At 44.4% G+C, this 22,197-nt stretch overlaps 2 protein-coding genes across 2 annotated transcripts in view; both read right to left on the bottom strand.

The window, feature by feature from the left end:
- Positions 1-22,197, bottom strand: part of LOC311583989 (tripartite motif-containing protein 75-like) — a 135,688-nt gene that overhangs the window by 61,800 nt on the left and 51,691 nt on the right. The window lies entirely within an intron of this gene.
- LOC311584164 (E3 SUMO-protein ligase TRIM60-like) lies at positions 751-6,783 on the bottom strand. Its single transcript, XM_084758281.1, has 3 exons — positions 6,714-6,783; positions 1,388-2,588; positions 751-1,257 (listed from the first exon to the last, which is right to left on the bottom strand). Exons 2-3 carry the CDS (start codon positions 2,360-2,362, stop codon positions 907-909), a joined length of 1,326 nt encoding a protein of 441 aa, XP_084614407.1. The 5' UTR covers positions 2,363-2,588; positions 6,714-6,783; the 3' UTR covers positions 751-906.

Below are 22,197 nucleotides of genomic sequence, written 5' to 3'. Positions count from 1 at the left end.
TCTAGTAAACATTTACTTTCATGCCCGGAGACTGGAAAGGAGTGGCATGAAAATTGGGAGGTCAGTGTCAATTTCAACCATTGGTTGTTAGACGCCCATGCTTTAGCTACATGAAGTGACCTCAAGTGTCAACAAAGTGATACTGCAAACAGGGAAGAAGACCAAGTGAGGAAAGTGCTTGCCTTGTGTGCTCTGATGCCTAGTCCTCAGGTAAAGCAAGACTGTAATGTGCGTCTGTAAACCCAGGAAGAGAAGAGAAGGAGGAAGGGAAAGAGGAGGAGGAGGAGGAAGAGGAGGAGGAGGGCAAGGATGAAGGGGAGGAGGAGGGGATCATAATCTGAAAAAACTCACAAGCTCACAAGGCAGCTAGCTTGGATAGGCTGTGCTAGACAAGGGACCCTACCTAAGATAATGAGGAAGGAGAGGGTCAGTGCCCGGTGGTTGTGCTCTATTCTACCTCCACATGAGCATGGTAGCATGTCCATGCACATACACACACACACAAACACACACACACACACACACACACACACATACATTTAAAAAATTTGAAAATATTTTTAAAAAGAAAACATGAGGTCTCTCACTTTCTACTTTGGATGGCCAGTTCTTTAAAATGAAGGTTAAAAATAACACATGTCAATAACTCATTTCATAACTTCTGGGTAGCTGAGAGGTCCTTGGCTGGTCTGCCTTACTCTTGCAAGCTAAATCTCCTGGGTGCTGGCATGGGACAGGTGTGTGTCACACTTGTGGCAACATCATGTGTCTCAGAGCTACTGAAAAGGAGAGAGAAGAATGCAGTCTGGTGTGCAGTGGTTAAGCTTAGAAGATTTGTGGCTTTTGTTGTTGGATCCTGTCAATTGTTTGCTTAATTGCTAGCTTAAATGTGCTGCCTATGTTAGGCTAGAATGAAGATCCTGTGTCTGTTGTACACAGTGGTAAGATTTTAAGAGGTTCAGAATCTGTTCCTGCATAGAAGTAAGGCCAAAGGATGCTGGTAAAAGAAGTACTGAAAGTGTAGAGAAGAGACCTGTCATCCATATTATAGAAGGAGAGCTCACCCAGTTCGTAATCCAAAAATATCCCGATCTTACTGGCCCACACCACTGGCAGAAAATCCATTCTTTGGGGCCCAGAGGTGACATAGCCACTGTCAGTGTCTCTCTCAATGGCAAAGAAGCACTTAGCAATGGAGGGCTGACTGCTCCAGGCCCCATGAAGCGAGTTTTGACATATACCCAATGCCCACCTGGGCTTGTTTCCCACTTTTACCCCCCAGAACCATCGCCCTGAACGAAATTCATTACACCCCAGGACAACAGGCATGAAGTCAAATCCCTCAGCGCAAGCTTGAACACTTGGTCCTCTTTCTTTAAAAAAAAACAGATTTTCTATCCTCAGAAAAAACAAGCTGAGGATGTGCGGTGTTAACATCAAAAGTCACATTTATTTGAAATTGCTTGATGATCTTATCCAAGCCAGAATACTGTGGTGGGAGGCTGAGGCCATGTTGCTTTACTCCACATGACAAGGGTTTGGGACAGTTGGGAAAGTTTACCAACCTGTGGTAGGCTCTGGGAACTGTTGTCAAAAGTGTGAGATCTGACTCTCCATGGTTGGCCTCTGCTTCCTTCAACAGATCGTTTAATGTGGAAATATGATCAGACAGGGCTTGAAGATGTTCACTGAGTTTTGATAATCCCACCAGCTCCTCAATGTGGATCTCATTTAGAAGTGCCTCCAGCTCATTCTGCATAAACAGCTTCATTTGCCTAAATTCATAACTTATCTGTTGTTTTTTATATTCAAACGTCATCCTCCATATAACAGGGGTTCTGTACTGCTGAGCTAAGATGTGCTCGCTTTCCTTCACTTGGATCTTCAGAAGCTCAGTAACCGTGTTCAGTATTCTCCTGTGAAACACGGCAGCTTTCTCAATGGGGCAGGTGTAATGGTCCTGGTGTTCCACAGAGAAGCTACACTGGGCACATAAGACTTCTAGATCCTTCACACAGAATAAGACCATAGGCTGATTGTGCTTCTGACATGGGGCTTGTTCTTCCTGAAGCTTCCTTTTGCTCTGTGTCTCCTGCAGGAGCCTGATGGTTTCACTCAGATCCCGAAACTGGGAGTTCCTGCTGAAGCTTCTCTGTGCAAAGCACGTCTGGCAGACAGGACAGAGGAAAATGTCATTTAGGTCATTCCACCACAAACTGAGGCAGGCATGACAGAAGTTGTGCCCACAGGTAGTGGTCACTGGGTCTAGGAAGAAATCCAAGCAAATAGGACAGGCACATATAATGTGCAAGTTCTCCAGGACCTGGAAGTCCATTGTTCTAAGAGGAAAGTAGGTGGACATGGTCCTGTGGCAGGGTCTGTCTCCCAGGAGCTTTGAGCTGCTGTGTTTTTCCAAGTCTTTGTAGTTTTCCCTGGACTGTTATAGTGATGGTGGCCACTGACAGCTAACCAAAGTGCCTTAACTTAGCACAGAAGATGAGAGTGATTCAAAGTTTGCAACTGTCTCACAAACTAGGTCATGAGCTTGGGTTTAGAAAGAAGACACATGTGTAATGAATCTGATATACCTGTGGATGAGAAAAATTTCCTCTTAGATTTCTTTTTATCATTATTTATTACATGTCTGTCTGTATGTGGGAAAGGGAATATTACTGCAGTTGCCTATGGGCCTAGAGGCATCAGATCCCCCTTCGAGCTAGATTGACAGGTGGTTATGAGCACCCAAAAGGATGCATAGAGAGCAGAGAGCCAACAAGATGACTCAATGAGTCCACATACTTGAGGCCAACACTGGTGACCTGGGTTCTATCCACAGAACCACAAGATGGAATGAAGGAATGATTCTATAATTGCTTCTCTGGGTTACACAGGTGGGCTATGATATGTGTATAAGTACACAAACCCACAAACAATTTCCAAACAACTATTTTAAAATAAAGTAATAGTAAAAGGTGGGTGCCAGCTCCATGAAGTTGTTCTCTGACCTCCAAATGCAAAGTCATTCAAACACCTATACAGCTCTTTTTACCAGTGTGTAAATATGCAATACAAATTTTTTAAAACTATGGGACTATGTTAAAGAAAACTACAGTCATGTTCTTACTGGCTTTACTATCTTCTTCACGACATCTTTTCTTCACATAGAAAAATAAAATCTAAATCAAAAAAAATGAAGGCGACAAGGCTGACAAATCCAACCCACAAAGACCTGCATGAACTGATGCACCAACCAAGGATGTTGGAAACAGAAAACCTAGACCCCCTGTTCAGATGTAGCTAATGGACTGCTCATTCTCCACAGGGGGACTGCCTCTCACAGGAACTCTGGTGCCCTTGATTTGTCCCCTTGAAGGGGACACAGGCTATTCAGAGGAGACCTGATAGGCTGCAATCATATGGTGTGGGAGGAGGACCTCCTTTTCTCAGAGGTCTAGGGGAGTGGAATAGAATGGAAAAGGAAGGGAGGGTGGGAACAGGAAGACAAGAAGGAGGGGATTACAATTAGGAGGTCATGTGAAGAAACAAGGACAGGAACAAGAGAACAATAAAAAGAAGAACAAGAAGAAGAAGAACAAGGAGAGGAAGAAGAAGAAGAACAAGAACAAGAAGAACAAGAAGAAGAACAAGAACAAGAAGAACAAGAACAAGAAGAACAAGAACAAGAACAAGAAGAAAAAGAAGCACAAGAAGAAGAAAAACAAGAAGAAGAACAAGAAGAGGAAGAAGAACAAGAACAAGAGGAACAAGAGGAACAAGAAGATGAATCCGTATTATTGAAATGTTTTGTTGGACAAGCAAAATAAAGTCCCTGTAAGTACCACCATTAAGTGCTCAGATTCTATGTCATCATAGGGAGAAACTAAATTCAAGAGCCCATGTCCAAGGAGACCTGGGGACTTCCAAATAGCTGAACAGCTTCTGTTGTAAGGAGACAGTTGTCTGAGTCCAGCCATCTCAGGGACAACTTGTAGGAGGCTATAGTCTGAGTCCAGCCATTTCAAGGACAGCTTCTCCATCTTGGTGGCAGTGCAACTAAGGTCATGTTCCCTGACCCAAGATCCTACTTCTATCCTGGATGACAAAAACTCCCTTGCCCAACCCCTAAAGTACAAATATGATTAAACAATGCTACAAGCCATCATCTCTCCTCTCCATGGTCTCATCCTATAAAAATACTGTATAACGTCCCTTCAGGCACATGGTTTATATCCTAATCACAGTCCATTCTGTGGCCCTGATTGAACAGTAGCAGCTTGATTACAATAAATTTTTGTCACCTGCATTGACCTGATTTTGAAATCTGTTGTTTTTAAGAGGTTCCCCACAACACCTTCATGCAATATCCTGTCATAATCCACTGGTTGGAGTTGCTAAAATCCTAAATATATCTAAAGAGGATTTCACAAGAAAAGGATCATAGCTATTCTCTCTATGGTGATGTGAAGAGATACAACTGGACAGTGGGTTCTAACACTGTGTTCTACCTCACACTACCACTGGCATAGCTACATGTCCCTGATGAACTGGATTTCTGTGGCCTTGAGTCTCTACTTCAGGACGTTGGGTGCATTAAGTAAGACAGGTGATCAACAAGCTGAATGGATGGTAAAGTTGTGGAGGAAGTGGAGCACAGGTGCAGAGTGTAAGGTAGGAGTGGGGGGATGTGGAGCACAGGAGCTGAGCGTAAGGCTGGGGTGGGGGAGTGTGGGGCACTGAAGTTGAGTGTAAGTTAGGAGAGGGGGTGTGTGGGGCACAGGAGCTGAGTGTAAGGTTGGGGTGGGGGAGTATGGGGCACTGGAGCTGAGTGTAAAAGAGGAGCAGGAGAGTGTGGGCACAGAGTGTAAAAGAGGAGCAGGAGAGTGTGGGGCACAGAGGCTGAGTGTAACGCAGGGGCAGGGGAGTGTGAGGCACAGTGGCTGAGTGTAAGGCTGGGTTGGGGGAGTGTAGGGCATAGGTGCTGAGTGTAAGGATGGGGTGAAGGAGTGTGGGCAACTGCAGCTGAGTGTAAGGCTGGGGTGGGGAAGTGTAGGGCACAGGTGTTGAGTGTAAGGCTCGGGTAAGGGAGTGTGGGGCACATCTGCTGAGTGTAAGGCTGGGGAGGAAGAGTGTAGGACACAGGTACTGAGTATAAGGTTCAGGTTGGGGAGTGTGGGGGCATAGGAGCAGAGTGTAAGCTAGGGGTGGGGTTTGTGTAACTATGTGGTGTGTAAGATGGGGTTGGCATGTGTAGAGCACACCTACAGTCTCAGCACTGGGGAAAGACACTCACACAGAATCCTTGCCAAGATAAAGTTTTAGCTGGCTTTCCTTATGAGACACATACATTTTAATTGTGTAAACTATATTTATTTCTTCCCAGGATTCTATGGCGAGGTGCATGGCCCTGTCATTGTTCCCATATAGAGGACAGATGACAAATAGCAAGAGTTGTCTCTCTCTTTCCACCATGTTGACCCTGGAGATCGAAGTTATTGCCCAGAAGTCACAATACCAAGAAAGGGGATCCATTTTGAGGGCACCAAACCCTCAGAATTTCCTGGACACACAAACCTTCTTTATTACCATAATTCTCTTAGTCAGTCACCTCTACAAAGTCAAGTCATGTTCAGCCCCAAGTGGATTCCTGTCCCAACGTCAATAGTATAGTAAGATCTGTCTAACTCATTTGAACCAGTCTTCCGTAACACTGACATTCTCCAACAACCAATCATTTCTACACGGTCATACATTTTCCTAAAACCTGTCTAGTACATTTCCACATTTCTACCATGGAACAGCTTCTCAAGAGGGTAAGAGAATAAGATAATGGGCATCCGCACAAGCACAGCATCCTCACAGACCTGATTTTACTTGAGTCGGCTTGGTTAAGAATACCAGATTGACCAGCTCATTATTTAAATACTCTTTACAGCTCATTGTTTTTTAACAGTATCCCTTCCACTCTAGCATTCTAGAGACAGAGACGGGCAAGATTATTCTGAGTTCCAGGTCAGCTGGGAGACTAAGTGCCAAGCTGTGTCAAAAGCAAAGCCAATTAACTGAGAAAAAAGGGTGCAGAAGTCAGATAGGTTGGGCCAAGGACATAGCTCAGGGAGTAAAAGTGTTTGCAGGCATAGAATGAATGGGACCACCTGAATTCAATCTCAAGGATCCACCTAAAAGTTGCAAAGGGACTACACAAAATTTTACTTCAACCCCCACAAGCACCACTATAGATGCACGTGTACACACAGACACATCACATAGACACATTAATAAAGTGGCTCTTTTTTAATGCTGCCCTTGAAGTCATTATGTGTAATTCAAACTGGCCTTTGTTTTCTCCAGACTCTGACTCTGGAGAAGGTGGGATCTGACCTGGAGGACTGCAGGAAGATCCACAAGTGATCATGTCTTAAGTAGTTAATTAATCTTGAGATCAGGTCTCACTATTTAGCCTAGAAGTGGTTGGCCTGAATCTCCTCATGTAGACCAGGCTGGACTCCTGCTCCTAGAGGTTCATCTGTTTCAGCTTCCAAGTGTGTACCACCAAGCCGACTTGATTCTGTTTTTCTTAAAAGCCACTCCAGAATCTACAGAGAACAAACAGCGCACAATCGGCACCCCCTAAGGGTTCTGCACTTAGTTATGGCCTCATCAACTGTTTCTATGGCCCCCCACCGCACCCCACTCCTATCAACAGCCCAGTTTACCTGCAGGAGGCACTCAGGCAGCACCAAAGAACAACTGAGATCAGCACAGAGCACACAGACTTCTCACTGTAGAGATTGCATATCCGGAAGAGGGAGGGGAAAGGACCTGCGCATGCTCAATGGGCCTTAATGAAATGAGCACCTGCTTTAACGAAGTGATCCTTGTTGGCATTAACAACAGCAAAAATGCAGTTCTGTTCCAACTTCTGAAAGCATCATGGTATGCACATGACCTTCACACATCTCACAAAACCTAGTGCCCTCTTCTAGTCTCTGCCTGAGTTGGTTCACTTCCGCTCTCTCCTCCCTCCCCACTGACACTCTCATAGAATACACATGCTGATTTCTTTAAAGAATAGCTTGACTGTATAACTCCACCTAACATGATTTAAAGGAGCATTCACACGTTTAAACATGGTGTCTCCTGCATAATAGTGGTAACTGAATATAAAATACAACTTATGAATCCATGCCAATTGTTCTGGGAATCACAACAAGGTTTCACAGAGGCCAGGCAAGTACCCTAAGTCTAAAATCTATCCACAAGCTCTTCCATGTGTCTTACTGTGAACATCAGAACTATTCAGCCGCAGGCTGTGTGGGAGTCCCCTCTTCCCTCATTTGGGGACTCTGGAATATGGATCTTCAAGACATTGCACCCTACCCCTGTGCCCTCTTGTGAAATAGGAACCTGGCCTGCTGAGCTTCAGTTTCCTCAGCCAATAGCTCAGGGCTGAAAGAGACCTTACTCCAGGTTTTCATGTTGGAAAGCCAGTTGCTGCTTTCCAAGGTGCTCAATGCCACTGACTTGAGATGGTGCTGCTATCTGTCCAACTGGCCCAGAGAAGTGTAGTCTTATTCTGTGAGAATAGAACAGAGTAGAGCTTGGGCAGGCTCAGTAGACCTCCAATCCTTGCGGGTGTGGGTCTTGGTTTCAGCCTGTAGGTTTGAGATGCCCCATTATGTAGCCCCAGCTGACTTTGAATTCTATGTGTAACCAAGGTAGCACAATCTCTTCAACAACAACCTTTAGGCTTAGTACTGGGGCTCTAACTCAGCGACATAGTGTTTGCCTGCTGTAGTCAATCTAGAAGTTAGAGTCTATTCCTGTAATACACAGTCATTCATCAGAAGAGCAGCCAGAGGACCAAAATGATGTTTACCTTCAAGCCTGTAGCTTTCCCCAACAACGATGTCAGGTGGCTCATATCTGCCTGCTGGACCTCTAGCTATAGAAAATCTAACAAGATTGTCTGGCCTGACACATGCACATACTTAAACACAGATGTGCCTACCTATACATAAATAGAAGTAAATCTTCTTTCACAGAAGAAATTCATGGCACCTGGGCATCGTGGCTCAAATCAATGGTCTCTGAACCCAGGAAGCTGAAGCTGGCTTGCTGTGGGTCTGTGGCTAGCCTCTCCCAAAGTGAGCCCCTGTCTCAAAACCAAGTCACAACTAAATACTATTTCTACCCAGCCTTGTTGCCTAGGCATGTAATGTCAGCATGTGGAGGTTTAAGAATCTGATCATCCTAACTATACAGTGAGTCCAGAGGCAGAGTGCAGTGCAGAGATACACCATGAGCCACCAAGCCTGGACATTTTAAGAATTAAGTGGAAATTTGTAAGAATGTGAAAGTAATAACCCAAGACCCTGAGGAACAATCTTCTTACATAAAAAGAGTCACTTTACCTTTATTAAAATTAAATTTCATGGACAAACCAGTGCATTAATGGGAACCTTGTCACATTTCACCACATGAACATATGTAGTATTTACATCAGCTTACAACCATCTCCTCCAACATTTGTCTCTCTCTAGTGACATCATCCCAGATGCTTTCCTGCAGCTTTTCTACTCTAAGGGACATTACCACTGTCTACACTCACCCTGCTTTGCAAAGATGTAGATACTTCCTGTTTGATCTAGGTCTAACTCAGCAGACACTCATCAGTCCCTTTCTTTTCCTTGTTTCCCTTCTGTATCCAGAGCCAATTTCAGGGCCTGAGATGATTCTGCAGGAAAAAGGGCTTGCTGTGCAAATGTGATTACCTAAATGCAATCCCTGGGGCATAGGAAGAAAGAGGGGAAGTTTTGCTGACACCCACATCCTCAATTATAGTCCATCTGTGTGTCCCTCTCTCTCTCTCTCTCTCTCTCTCTCTCTCTCTCTCTCTCTCTCTCTCTCTCTCTCCTCTCTCTCTCTCTCTCTCACACACACACACACACACACACACACACATACACACACACACACTAATTTTGAAATACAAATTGATAAAATATATTAAGACATAACAAGGTATAGCAAGCTAGTGGCACATCTGCATTGGAGGCAGAGGAGATTAGAATACGAACAAATATCATAAGACCATCATGTGGGGCTTCACTCAGAACCTGTGGTAGAACAGAGTCTAAGAGGTTCTGAATGAGGTCCTATGTAGAAATAAGGACAAAGAGGACCAGTAAACGTGTCCCTGAAGGTGTAGATGTGACATCTCTCAGGCATGCAATAGAAGGAAAGCTCTCCCAGCTCACAGTCCAGGAAAACTCCAATGGCTCTGGCATGCTTAAACTGAGAGTCTGGGTCAGCTCCAGAGACATCGAAGTGGTCCCCTTGCCAGACAATCCTCCAGCATCCCTGGGGGATAGAGGACTGCCTTTCCCTGATGGGCAAATCAGCTTTGCAGATACCAACAGCCCACTCAGCCTTCTTTCCTACCTGCACCTCCCAGAAATGTCTCCCAGAAGAAAAATGAGGAAAGGCCATCACAACAGGGCACTTGGTAAACCTATTTGAAGAAGCAGGACCACAATGCGTTTCCTTTGCAAATGTTACCGATCTTTTATCCTCAGAAACAAGCAGTTTTGAATGGGCTGTTTCTAGGTCTAGCGTTACTTGCTCTGTAAATTGCTCTATTACTCTTTCTAGGGCCGAATTCGGGAGATATTCCAGAGGAAAGTTAAATAACTGAACTGAACACAAAATGTTGGTGGGCTTATCTCAGTCTCCACATCCTGGTGGAAATCCTTGACTATCGACAGCAGTTCTGCTTCAGATAGTTCCCTCTTAGTCACCACTGGGCTCAGGAGATCTCTGAGCTTGCAGCCATAGTTTTCAAATGCTGCTATGTTGTCAAGCAGTTTCTGCTCAGTATCCCTCTCCTGGTCCTCTAACCTGTGCAATGCTGCCAGCTGTTCTTGATATAAAAACTGGTCCAGCTGCTCAAATTCAGCAGTCAGTTTCCCCCTCTGTGCTTCTGCCTCCTCACTCAGGGTTGTGATTCTATGATACTGAACACTCATTGACTCTTCAACTTCCTTCACTTTACACTCCAAGAGCTTGATGAAGCCATGAAGCTTGTCTCTGTGGTGAGATGCAGCCTGTGCAATGGGTGTCACCTGGTGGCCATTGTGACTAGCAGGCCCAATGCACTGGTCACACAGCAGCTGCAGGTCATACTCACAGATTAGGGTAAAGACCTGGTTGTGCTTCTCACAACTGGTACTGCTCTCCTGACCCTTCCTTTTGTTCTTCTTCATGCTGTGGAGCTGCTGAGCAGTTTTAATCATCATTCCGAGCTGGGTGTTGCAACTGTGGATTCGCATCTGGCAGTGGTGCCGACAGACAGGACAGGAGAACCTGCCTGGCAGCACTGCCCAGAAGTCTTTGATGCAGGAGTGACAGAAGTTGTGTCCACATTCGATGGTGACTGGGTCTGTCAGGGTATCCAGACAGATGGGACATTTGGTCTCTGCCTGGAGTCCGGCCAAGGGCTCTGCCTGTGCCATCAGACTGAGAATACAGGTCTGGACTATGACTGGTTTCCTTTTGAGGGTTGGCTAGGGTACTGTCCAGGGACAGGCACACTCACTCCTTCAGTTCTCACAGTCCCTCTTGGAAACTGCTGTTAACACATTGATGGCCCCTGTTTTCCCCACAGAGGTGGAAGCCTTGAGTCCTTTGTGGTTCTAGGCTGGATAATTCCAGTTGCCAACAAGGTCCATTGCGTGGGCTCACAGTTAATAACAGCTCTGGAAGAGGGCTAGTCTTCTTGACTCTGGCAACTCAGTTGTTTTGAGGGAAAATACGTTTCTTTAAAAAGAACGAAATAATAAATTAACTTCAGATGTCCCCTCTCAATGGCTGGCTCCTGTTAAACCAAGAGCTGCACCATAACTTGTTCTTCCAAAGCCTTCTAGGCCCTAGCTCCTCTGCCTACTTGGTCCCACAACCCATCTGCTCTCCAGTCCCTCCAACAAGAGCTGTGAAAATAAACAGAATAACCAAGGCACAGAACAACCTTGGTTAAATATCCTTCCCTGTAACCTCTGACCATCAGGCTTCCACCTCCTAAGTGCTCAGAACAGAGGGCTGGGATCACAGGTGCTCCCTGGTATTGAACCCTGGGCCTCAAGCATGCTGAGCAAACACTCTACAAACTGAGATACACTTTAGCCTTTTTTGGTTGGTTGGTTTTATTTGGTTTTTATTTGTTTGTTTGTTAGTTAAATACTGGGTCTCACTATGTAGCTCTAGCTATCCTAGAACTCACTTTATAGACTTTGCCATCCTGGACTACACAGAGATCCTTTTGCCTCTGACTCCAGAGGGGTGTGCTTAAAAAGCTGTGTACTCAGCTTGGATCTGTTGACACAGTCTCATCCTGGTTTTGCCTGGAGGTTGTTGAGCATGCCTTTAATCCTAGCACTGGGGAGGCAGAAGCAGGCAGTTCTCTGAGTTGGAGGCCAACTTACTCTATAGAATGAGCTCCAGGACATCGAAGATTACACAGAGAAACCTTGTCTCCAAAAATAAAAACAAAACAAATATATAGTATAAACAGGCCTAGAAAAACATTTTTTATTCACTCACTGTCTCTCTCTCTCTCTTTCTGTCTATATCTGTCTCTGTCTCTGTCTCTTTCTCTCTATGTGTCTCTCTGTGTCTCTCTATATATCTCTCTGTCTCTCTGTCTCTGTCTCTCTCTGTCTCTCTCTCTCTCTCTCTCTCTCTCTCTCTCTCTCTCTCTCTCTCTCTCTTTCTTTCTCTCTCTATCTTTCTCCTTTTAAACAGTGTCTCCTTAACCCTTGCTTATTCTCTGCAACTTGCTATCCAGACCAATGGAGGCATCTGCTTCCACAGTGTATTCCCCCACTACCTGTAAGATGCAACTTCATAGGGAGAAAAACCACAAAATGCAAGGCTAAACTTAGCTGTTTACTGAATGTGAGGACAGTCTGTATTAATTGAGACCATGCCCCCACCCCAATAAAAACAGCTGTGTGTGTCGAGTCAAAAATGTAATATCAGGTCATAGGAGGCAGGGGCAGATGGATACTAGCTAGTTCAACTGAGTGTTCACATAGACTTCCAGACTAGTTAGTCAATGTCTACATGAGCAGACCTTGTCCTGACACCCAAACAACAAAAGCTGCCATAATCCATGAGGAAAGAATACCTACAAGTGGGCAAGGCTCTTGCCTCTGAGCCTGAGGGCTTGAGGTCAATTCCCAGGACCCACAAGATGGAAAAAATGACTCTCACCAAATCGTTCTGACTTCCGTGATGTGCAACACTTGTCGCTAAACATGAAAGCCAGGGTCCTGGGGATGGACATTATTGGTACAGCACTTGGGCTGAGCATAGACAAAGCGCTGGGTCCCATCCTAACACCTCACAAAAACATCATGTTAGAGACAGAATCCCTCCCTGTTGCCCCAGATCTTCAACTCCCTTTGTAGCCCAGACCCATCTGGATGCTGGGATTACAGGTATGTACCACTTAGTCAGCTTGATAGGTTCTTTTAAAATCCTTAGAAGAGTCTGGGAAGGAAACCTACTCCAACAGAAGCGCTAGTGTCAGAGCGTGCCAGGTACAGTGCTAGAGCCCAAAGGCCAGATCCAGCAGGACCTGTTCCTTTCTAGTCTACCTTAGTTCAGCGCTCACTCATCCAGGTTCCCTTTTGATCCAACTAAGGTCACTCATCAGGATGCTGACTGGAGTGAACACAAGCTACAGACTTCAGAATGGAGGGAGCCTCAATTGGGAAAATGCCTCCATAACATCAGGCTGTTGGCAAGCCTGTGGTACATTTTCTTAATGAGTGATGAAGAAATGGGCCCAGCTCTTTGTGCATGGTGCTATCCATGGACTGGTGGTCATGGGGTTCTGTAAGAAGGTAGCCTGAACAAGCCAGGAGAAGCACCCCATCAGCTCTGGCCTCCAGGTTCCTGCCATGTGTGAGTTGCTGCCCTGACTTCCTTTGATGATGAACTATAATGTGGAAGTAAAAGCCAAATAAACCTTTTCCTCCCCAGCTTGCCTTGGTCATCGTGTTCACCAAGTAACAGAACCTCTAAAACAATCAGACACCCCCTTTTGCCAAAAACTAAGAATATTTACGTCAATATTTGTTTCCTCACTAACTATCCAAACATAAACAGTGTGATTTGTCTCACAGTAAGAATCATAATTAGTCCAATTCCTGACTTCTGGTAGAGACTACTTCAACATTTCTTGACGCAGCATGGTTACACAAGCCAGAAATGCCAGTAATTGTGAGGCTCGGGCAGGAGGATCATAAATCTGAATGCAGATTGGCTATGTGGGAAATGATAGTCTGAAAAATAAGTGATTGATCCACACTGGTGGTACACATGTCTTTAATCCCAGCACTCGGAGGAGAGACAGGGGCATCGTGGTGAGTTAGAGTTCATCCTGGTCTACAGAATGAGTTGCAGGACAGCAAAGGCTACACAGACAAACCCTGTCTCAAAAAATAGAATAGAAAGAGAGATGATAGACAGATGGATAGATAGATAGATAGATAGATAGATAGATAGATAGGTAGATAGATACATAGATAGATAGAGAGATAGATAGATGGATAGTTGGATAGATAGGTAGATAGGGAGAGAGGGAAGGAAAGAGACAGAGAGAGAAGAGAGAGAAAGAGAGAGAGAGAGAGAGAGAGAGAGAGAGAGAGAGAGAGAGAGAGATGGATGGATTGCATGCAGAGGCACATCTCCCCCATCTCACAGAAGCCTCAGGAAAACCACATCTTATTTTACCCACCCCCCACCTCCCACTTCATCACAGCTCCACACTTACTTTGAACAGTCCTCTCTGGGCAGTTCCCTGGCTAGTAGCAGAAGTGATGCCCTGATCTTTCCACACACATCTAGATAAATGATGCCAGGATTGAGAACTCTACCAAGAAAATAAGCAGGGCTTCCTGGGAGTGGAAGTAGGAGGGGAAGGGAAAGAGAAATTGAGGGTAAATTTCTGTGAGATCTTATAACTCAGTCAACCTTAGAAGCTGAGTTCTTCCTACCCCAGCTTTTGCAATTAGAGGCAGGTGTATGCAATGCTGGGAATCAAACCATGGGCTTCTTCTATAAGTGCATGATACTAGGCAAGCACTGTACCAGTGGAGAAGCATCCCTACTCTGCTCTAAAAAATATAAGTGCTGCACACCTAGAATCAGGCAGATCTCTGAGTTCTATCCCATTCTGGACTACAGAGCAAGTTACCTACCTCCCTTCACTTTCTATCTGTCTGTCCTGTTCTCTTTGGCTTAGGGCCTAAATGCAAATTTTTTTCCTCTAAACCTACAGTCACCTTGGATACCAGGAAGAACAAAACTTGCCAGGACAGAAACCCCACCCCTACATACCAGATGACAACAATAGCTTCCATGATGGTAAGAGCCCATACCCTGGAGCATGAGTCATCATCTTCCAAGAGCTAGATTGGATCCCTTCAAGAATAAGAAGTGATGAGAACTTGTGACCACATTACACAACCATGACTGATTTCACCAAGAATACACACCTCAACTAGGACCAATTGGTTATGCCTGCCTGTCCCCAACCCTAATTTCTCTCTACTGAGACAAGGGCATGGCAAGGTAACAGCCAGTCTGAGCTAGACTGAGAGAACTTGTCTTCTAGCAAAACATCCTCCACCACAATATGCCACCAGGCAACAATACTCAAAAATTTGTGGTCATTCTAGACTAAGTAGGGAATTAGAGGCCAGCTTTATATACATGACACCTTCTTTAAAAATAGATAGATAGATAGATAGATAGATAGATAGATAGATAGATAGATAGAAATACTAGCTGGAATTGAAAATACTAATATATTTGGCTCATTATCCTTTTTTGTACTCCTGTATTACTGTACAACTTTCAAAACTAATACTGAGCCAGGTAGTGGTAGTAGCAGCGGTAGCCATGGTGGCAGCTATGGTGATGGATTCCTTTTAGCCTACTATTTGGGAAGCTGAGCAAGTTGTTGCCTGTGAGTTTCAGGCCAGCCTGTTCTACAGAGCAATTTTAAGGACAACCAGAGCTATTACACAGAGAATCCCTATCTGTAAAAACCAAAATAACTTGTTTGGATGTTCTGTCAGGGAACTGCCTCTACTTGTATACCCTTGACCAAAGACCTATCCTCCTCAATTAATGGAAGGTCATCCTTTTTGACTGAATGTGCAGCTTCAATGGGGACTCAGATGAAGCTAATAGGGAGTAAAGGGATACTTGCCTAGCCTGCCAGATCTACCAAATCAACCCTGGGGATCCATGAGCCAACAGAATCCACTTCTTAGATAACGCCAACAAACCAAAGAGCGCAGTGAAAAATGGGGTGTAGAGCAAAACAGACAACGTTCAACAGAGGAATATCTAATGGCTGAGAAGTACTTAGAGAAATGTTCAACAGGCTTAGACATCAGAAAGGTTTCTAAGAAACTTTGAGATAAATCAACTTCAAGACCCAACTATACTATTCCTGGGCATATACCCAAAAGATGCTCCACAAAACTACCAGGGCACTTGCTCAACTAAGTTCTTAGCAGATTTATTTGTAACAGCCAGAAACTGGAAGCAAGCTAGATGTCCCTCAATCAAAGGATGGATTTTAAAAATGTGGTTCAATTACAAAATATTATACTGCTCAGCTACTTAAAAAAAAAAAAGACATGATGCAATTTGCGGGCAAATACATGAAACTAGAAAGACTCGTCCTCTGTGAAGTATCCAGGACCTGTAAATACCCACATGGCATGTACTAAGTTATAGGTGGATATCAGCCAGGTGAGTTGGGGCAGGCCAGTAACCCCAGCACAAGGGAAATCAGAGGCAGGGAGATCGCTGTGAGTTGGAGGATAGCCTGGTCTAAAAAGCAAGTCCACATCTATAAAGTGAAACCCAATCTGAAAAACAAAACAAAAATAAAATAAAATAAATGATCAAATCAAACAAATAAAAACCTCAAGTAAATAGACATTATCAATGAAGTACAGGATAACCATGCTGCCAGCCACAGACTCAAAGCAGTCAAGCAAGGCCCAAGGAAGGATGCTTGAATCTTAGAAAGGGAAAGAAAACAGACACCTGAAGTAGATGGAAGGAGAGAACTGGTTGAGGAGGGTAATAGGGGTGGAGATCAGGTGTGGGGAGAGTTAGAGGAGAGGGTATGGGGGGAGCATGGGGGAAGAGAATGGAATTCAGTGGCAGGGAGCATCTCTGGTCAGAAGACAGCATGTAGAAGTAGAAAGGGATCTTTAGCTTTTAGCTTTTTAGCTCTTAAGCTGAGCTAGTGAGCCTTATGGGCCATTAATATAGGGAGGTGAGCACAGTAGCAAGATGAGCTGGGATCTTTCTCTGCCTCTCTGACTTAGGAGGGTTTTCACCCCAGCTTCTGGCTCCTGATTTAATTGATAAAACAGAAGAATCTGGGATTTTCTTTTAAAACTGTTCATGCCACACACACCCACTCTCTCCATCCTCACAGTCTCCAGCAACAGGCTGCTCATTCCATTCCATAGAAAGTGTCTCCACATACCACATGACAATGATGGATATAGGGGTTGACACTTGTAATCCATACACTTGAGAAAGTGGTGTCAGTAGTATTTCAGGGGACTGTAGCCAGCCATTCTAATCCATCTGATGCACTCCAAGCCTGTGAGAACCCCCGTCTCGATGAAGATGGACAGTGTTCCTGAAGATAACAATTATGATCCTTCCCCATCCTCCACAGGCACATGTAGGAATGTGCTTGTGCACTCCCACAAAAGTACACACATACATACACATACACTGATTGTTGACTCAGTTTCCTATTTTGACCTTAGAAAATCTGCTTGGGTTCTACTGAATGAATGTGTCTTGTATATTCTGTTAGGGTGTTACCAAAGGGAAACCACAGGCTCATCCACTCCCCAGAGGCTCAGGGAGCACACTACAGTACAGAGAACACAGTGAGGACCCCAGAGCTATTGATGGAGGCTAAGGGAGCACACTTCAGGAGAGAGAGAAGACACAGTGAGGATGGGTGAGCTGTTGTTTGTTGTTTGGTTTTGGTATTGTTTTTTTCCAGACAAGGTTTTCCTGTGTGATAGCCTTGGCTGTCCTGGAAATCACTTTGTAGACCAGGCTGTCCTCAACCTCAGAGAGATCGACCTGCCTCTGCCTCCTGACTGCTGGGATGAGTGATCCTCACAGAGCCTGGATGGGTGGGCAGAGTTTCTTGCTCACAGAGTCCACCAGGGGAAGTTGGTGGGTTCTAACTCCTGCTTTTTGGAGATGAGTGCTCATGGAGCAATGTTGGCTTAATCCTCCTGCCACTACCTTATGAATTCCAGGGTTGCACGTCCAATCTTTGATTTCATGCAGTTCTGCAGGAAGAACCCAGTTGTCATCTATGTTGGACAAACATTCCACAGGCCAAACTATATGGGCCATCATCCAGGTTTTACTAATTTTTTTTTAAATTAAATTTCCATTCTCTAGGGCCAGTGGAGTGGAAGTTCCAAGCATGTGATTTCTGGTCTTTCTGGTAAGCAGACACATGCTTAGGCTATGTACAGTGCATTCTGATTAGGATAAACTCTTGCTTAATGTTAAGCATATGTTATATATAACAACAAAATTCTATCACTTAGGATGTCACAAGTGTTTAAGGTAATTGGATAAACATAAGACAGATAGATAAGTAGATGATAGATAGATAGATAGATAGATAGATGATAGATAGATAGATAGATAGATAGAAAGATAGATAGATAGATGAGAGTGAATAAGATAGAGAGAGTGACAGAGACACTGAGAGAAACAGAGAGAAATAGAACAAGCTAGGGAGAGCAAACGGAAAGGAACTTTCTGCAAACAGAAGAGCAGCATCCCAACCCTGTCTTTGTCCCTCCTTCCTTCAGGGAACACAGTACTCCTCCTCTGCCTCTGCCTGCAGCATTCCTTCCCTGAGCCCAGCTGGCTGAACCTTGAGCTGATTCTGGCCATCCTAGCCCTAGAGATGATCTCTGGCCTGTCGGCTCTTCTGTACAGGTGAGAGTGGAAGGGTGCCTGAAGGGGAGCCACTGTCCTGTGACCTCTGTCCCCACTCCTACACAGTCAGAAGCATACCCTGATATTTTAGTGAAAAGTCTTCCCCTTAACACTGTTGTCATTCACAGCTGAGCACTTCCAGTCTTCTCTCCTTTCAGACCAACAGTGAGTGAAAGACAACAACTACCAGTCAATTTTCTACATTCCTGAATTTCATAAGTTATTGGGAACATTTGAGCTGGAGATGTAACTCAGACATTAATAGTTTTTACTGTTCTTAATCCCATCAGAGGGCTCATGACTGCCTGCTATTACACCTCAGGTTATCTGGTGCCCTTGGCCTCCTGAAAGCACAGGCCCATACCCTTACACACATGTGTATGAAATTAAAATCTTTGAATAAGAAATAATTTTCAGCAGACTGAACTAAAGCTTTCACAGAAATCAAAACAACAAGCTTGTTTCCTGTTCCATTCTAAAGACTCCTGTTTCCCTTAGATACAGCCAAGGCTGTGACTACCTAAAAGGGTTCTTCGTCCAAGATGAACATGGCCATGCCTTCTGCTGGTAATGTAGGTGAATCTCCAAAAACAAATAACATTCCCATTTGGAAGCCATATTTTAACAGTTCCCAGGGTCTAGAAAGGAGGCTCAGTGGGTAAGTGTGTGTACAGAGCTTACAGAAGATGGAGTTCAGTTCCCACACCCAGGTTGCCATTTCTTATGACTATGAATGAAACTGGTACCTAATCCAAAGCTGTGGCTGTTCACAACTCTCTTGTGATATACATCCTAAACCCTGTGCTCAAATTTCTCCTGCGATATTCTTGTGTGATATTATTTTTGTTGTTGTTCTTGATACATGAAGCATGGTCTCATGTAGCCTAGGCTGGCCCCATACTCCATATGAACCCAAAGAATGACTTTGAACTTCTGATCCTTCTACCTCTACCCCTCAAGTGGTGGAAATACAGGTGATCCAGATCCTTGTTCACTTTGTGGAATAGGAATAGAACTCAGGGATTCCTGCATGCTACCAACTGAGCTACCTCACCAGCCCCTGTATTCCTTTTCTCTCAGGTTGGTTTTTAATTTTAATTTTCTATGTATAAATATTTACCAGCTAATATGGACGTATAGTGTGCATGCCTGGTGACAGAGCATACCAGAAGATTCGATCAGAACTCCTGGACTCGAATTGACAGATGGTTGTGAGTCGCCAAGTGTGTGGTGGGAACCAAACCCAGGTCCTTTGGAGGAGCACCAAGTGCTGGTAACCGCTGAGCCATTGAGCCATAGTCTGACATCAGGAGGTCTGCTTGTGAGCATCCCAAATATCTCCCTCTCTAAATGTTTATATCTTAACTCACCAGTCAGAGGTCTTTTTTATTGTAAATTCTTGTTTCATGGTATGGGTCTGGGTGTTTTGCCTGCAGGTATGTCTCTGCACAGTGTGCATATCTGCTGCCTGATATGTCCCTTGATGAGGAAGCCCCTCTAAAGCTGCAGCCTTAAAGCCTAGGGTAAGACTATGCCCCTAGGATTCATGAAGTGAAAGCAGCAGGATTAAATTCACACCTCTCTTGGCTACACATGGAGCTGGGGCTCCATGATGCCCAATCTCAGTAACAACAACCTGTAGCCTTAGTACTGGGTCTCCAGCTCAGGGACATAGGGTTTGGCTGGAGCGTTCCACCTAGAGGTTGTATGCCATCCAAGCACCGCACAATCAGTCATCAGTCCCTCAGGCAGAAGATTAGATTGCAGATGGATGCTCATCCTCAAGGATGTAGCTATTCCCTGTACCCATGTCAGGTGGCTCAAAACTGGCTGCTGTACCTCCAGCTCCAGGTCATCTGACAAAACTGGCTGGCTTGGCACATGCACATACCTACATGCAGATGTGCATACCTACACATACATCAAAATTAATCTTCTTTAAAAAAAGAAATTCAAGTGACCTGTGTGTGGCTCATAACAGTGGTCTCTGTACCCTGGAAACTGCAGCAGGCTTGCTGTGGGATAAAGGCTAGCCTTTGCTATAGTTAGATTCTGACTAATAACAAGCCATAACTAAGTATTATTTTCACCGAGCCTTGTGGCCCAGGTCTGTAATATCAGCATGTGAGGAATCAATACTTTCCATAGTGAGTTCATAGCCAGCCTGGGACAACAAAAGGCACTACTGGATGCAAACTGAAAATGTTACTTATTCAAATCTGCCCGTAAATTTCACCACCTCCTGACAGCACCAGGCCAGAGGCAAAGGCAGCTCCAGACTAAATCATCAGTGTGCATGAGTGATGCTACTAAAGAAAGCAATGGGGATGCTCTTGGGTCCTTTGCTGACTGAAGAAGAGTATATGTTTTAAATTATTTTCTGTGTATGAGGGTTTTGCCTGCATGTATGGATGTGCCTGTGTGCCCTCTATGAGTGCCTAATGCCTACAGAGGCTAGTAGAGGGCATCCCATTCTCGGGAACTAGAGGTAGTTTTCTGTAGCCCACAAACTGGAGGGAGACAACTGATTCCAGGAAGCTGTCCCATGTCCTCCACATGGCTATCATGGCACAAGTGCCAACGTATGAACACACACAATACATTGTCATTTTGGTTCATTCGTTTTGGTTTTCAAGACCGGGATTCTTTGGTATAACCCTGGCTCTCCTGGCTGTAGTTCTGAACATCAGATTACCTTGGAACTCACAGAGATCCCCCTTCCTCTGCCCCCTGAGTGCTATGATTAAATTCTTCTGCGATCACAGGCTGGTAATAAATGGAAAAGAAAATTCACTTCTAGAATTGAGAGACAGCGCAGTTGTTAGCTAGCCTGCTTTGTATAACGCCGCAGGCTCCATCATGAACAGTGCATGCAGCTGGGTGTGGAAGCACCTGCCTGTGATCCCAGCCCTCTGGAGGTGGAAGCATGAAGAGAAGTGCCAAAAGCCATTGTCACCCCAAAATCAAAAAACATTCTCCTGCCAGAAATGCAGCCTGAGCCGCCAAGCCTACACAAATTTAAGAATTAAGTGAAAAACGGTGAGAAGGTGAAAGTGATAACACAAGACCCTGAGGAACAGTCTTCTTGCATACAAGGAGCCACTTCATCTTTATTAAATTAATTTCATGGAAAAAATTATTTCTTGGATTAAAACAGTGCATTATTGGGAACCTTGTCACATTTCACCACATGAACATAGGTAGTGTTTACATCAGCTTACAACCATCTCCTCCAACATTTGTCTCCTTCTGGTGACATCATCCCAAATGCTTTCCTGCAACTTTTCAACTCTAAAGGACATTACCAATGTCAATAGTCACCCTGCTTTGCACAGATACAGGGTGCTTCTTTTTTGATCGAACTCTAACTCAACAGCCACACTTGAGTCCCCTCCTTTCCCTTGTTTCCCTTCTCTATCAGATCAAATTTTAGGGCCTGAGATAGCCCAGCAAGTGAAAGGGCTTGCCATGCGGACCTGATAACCCAAATGCAATCATGGGGACATAAGATGAAAGAGGGAAGGTTTTCCTGACCTCCACACCCTCAACTCTAGTCTGTCTGTCCCACTCTCTCACACACATACAGAAATACTAATTTTTGAATAAAAATTGATAAAACTGTATTAAAGACTAAAGGCATTGGCCTGCAATGCCAGCTGCATGAAAAACTGAAGACTAAGGATGACAAGTTCATGTTCAGCCTGGACAACTTAGCAAGACTACACCTAAATCTAACAGGGCTGATGGTGTTAGCCCCCTGAACCCAATGCCTAGTCCTGGAAGTGGGAAAAGAATGAGGCTGGGAAGGCAGGGAGTGGGGAGAAAAGGTAACCTTGATTATTTGAGTACTTAAATGAAAACCCAGCAACATCACTCTACTTTTGATAATCTAATTTCTTAATAATATTTACAGTGTTTCTACAGTTATAGGGAAACTAAGGTTGTATATTTGTGAGACAGAAGTTAAACAATCTGGAATTCAAGGTCAGCCTCTGATATATATATATATATATATATATATATATATATATATATATATATATATATATATAATGTAAAGCTAATGTGGACTAAGGAAGGCCCTCTTGGTTATAAAGTAGACAAAAAAATCTTAAA

This window comes from Acomys minous (assembly GCF_964271855.1).
Source record: "Acomys minous genome assembly, chromosome: 15".
Classification (NCBI taxonomy): Eukaryota; Metazoa; Chordata; class Mammalia; order Rodentia; family Muridae; genus Acomys; species Acomys minous.
Note: the sequence above shows the minus strand (reverse complement) of the source record. Positions and strands in the feature narration are given on the sequence as shown.

Bases quoted from the DNA above. Each gene is read 5' to 3' on its own strand.
- LOC311584164 (XM_084758281.1), bottom strand. From the start codon at position 2,362: ATGTCCACCTACTTTCCTCTTAGAACAATGGACTTCCAGGTCCTGGAG. The intron at 1,258-1,387 runs GTTTTTTTTTAA...GTGGGAAACAAG, and splicing joins TTTCTGAGGATAGAAAATCT to CCCAGGTGGGCATTGGGTAT.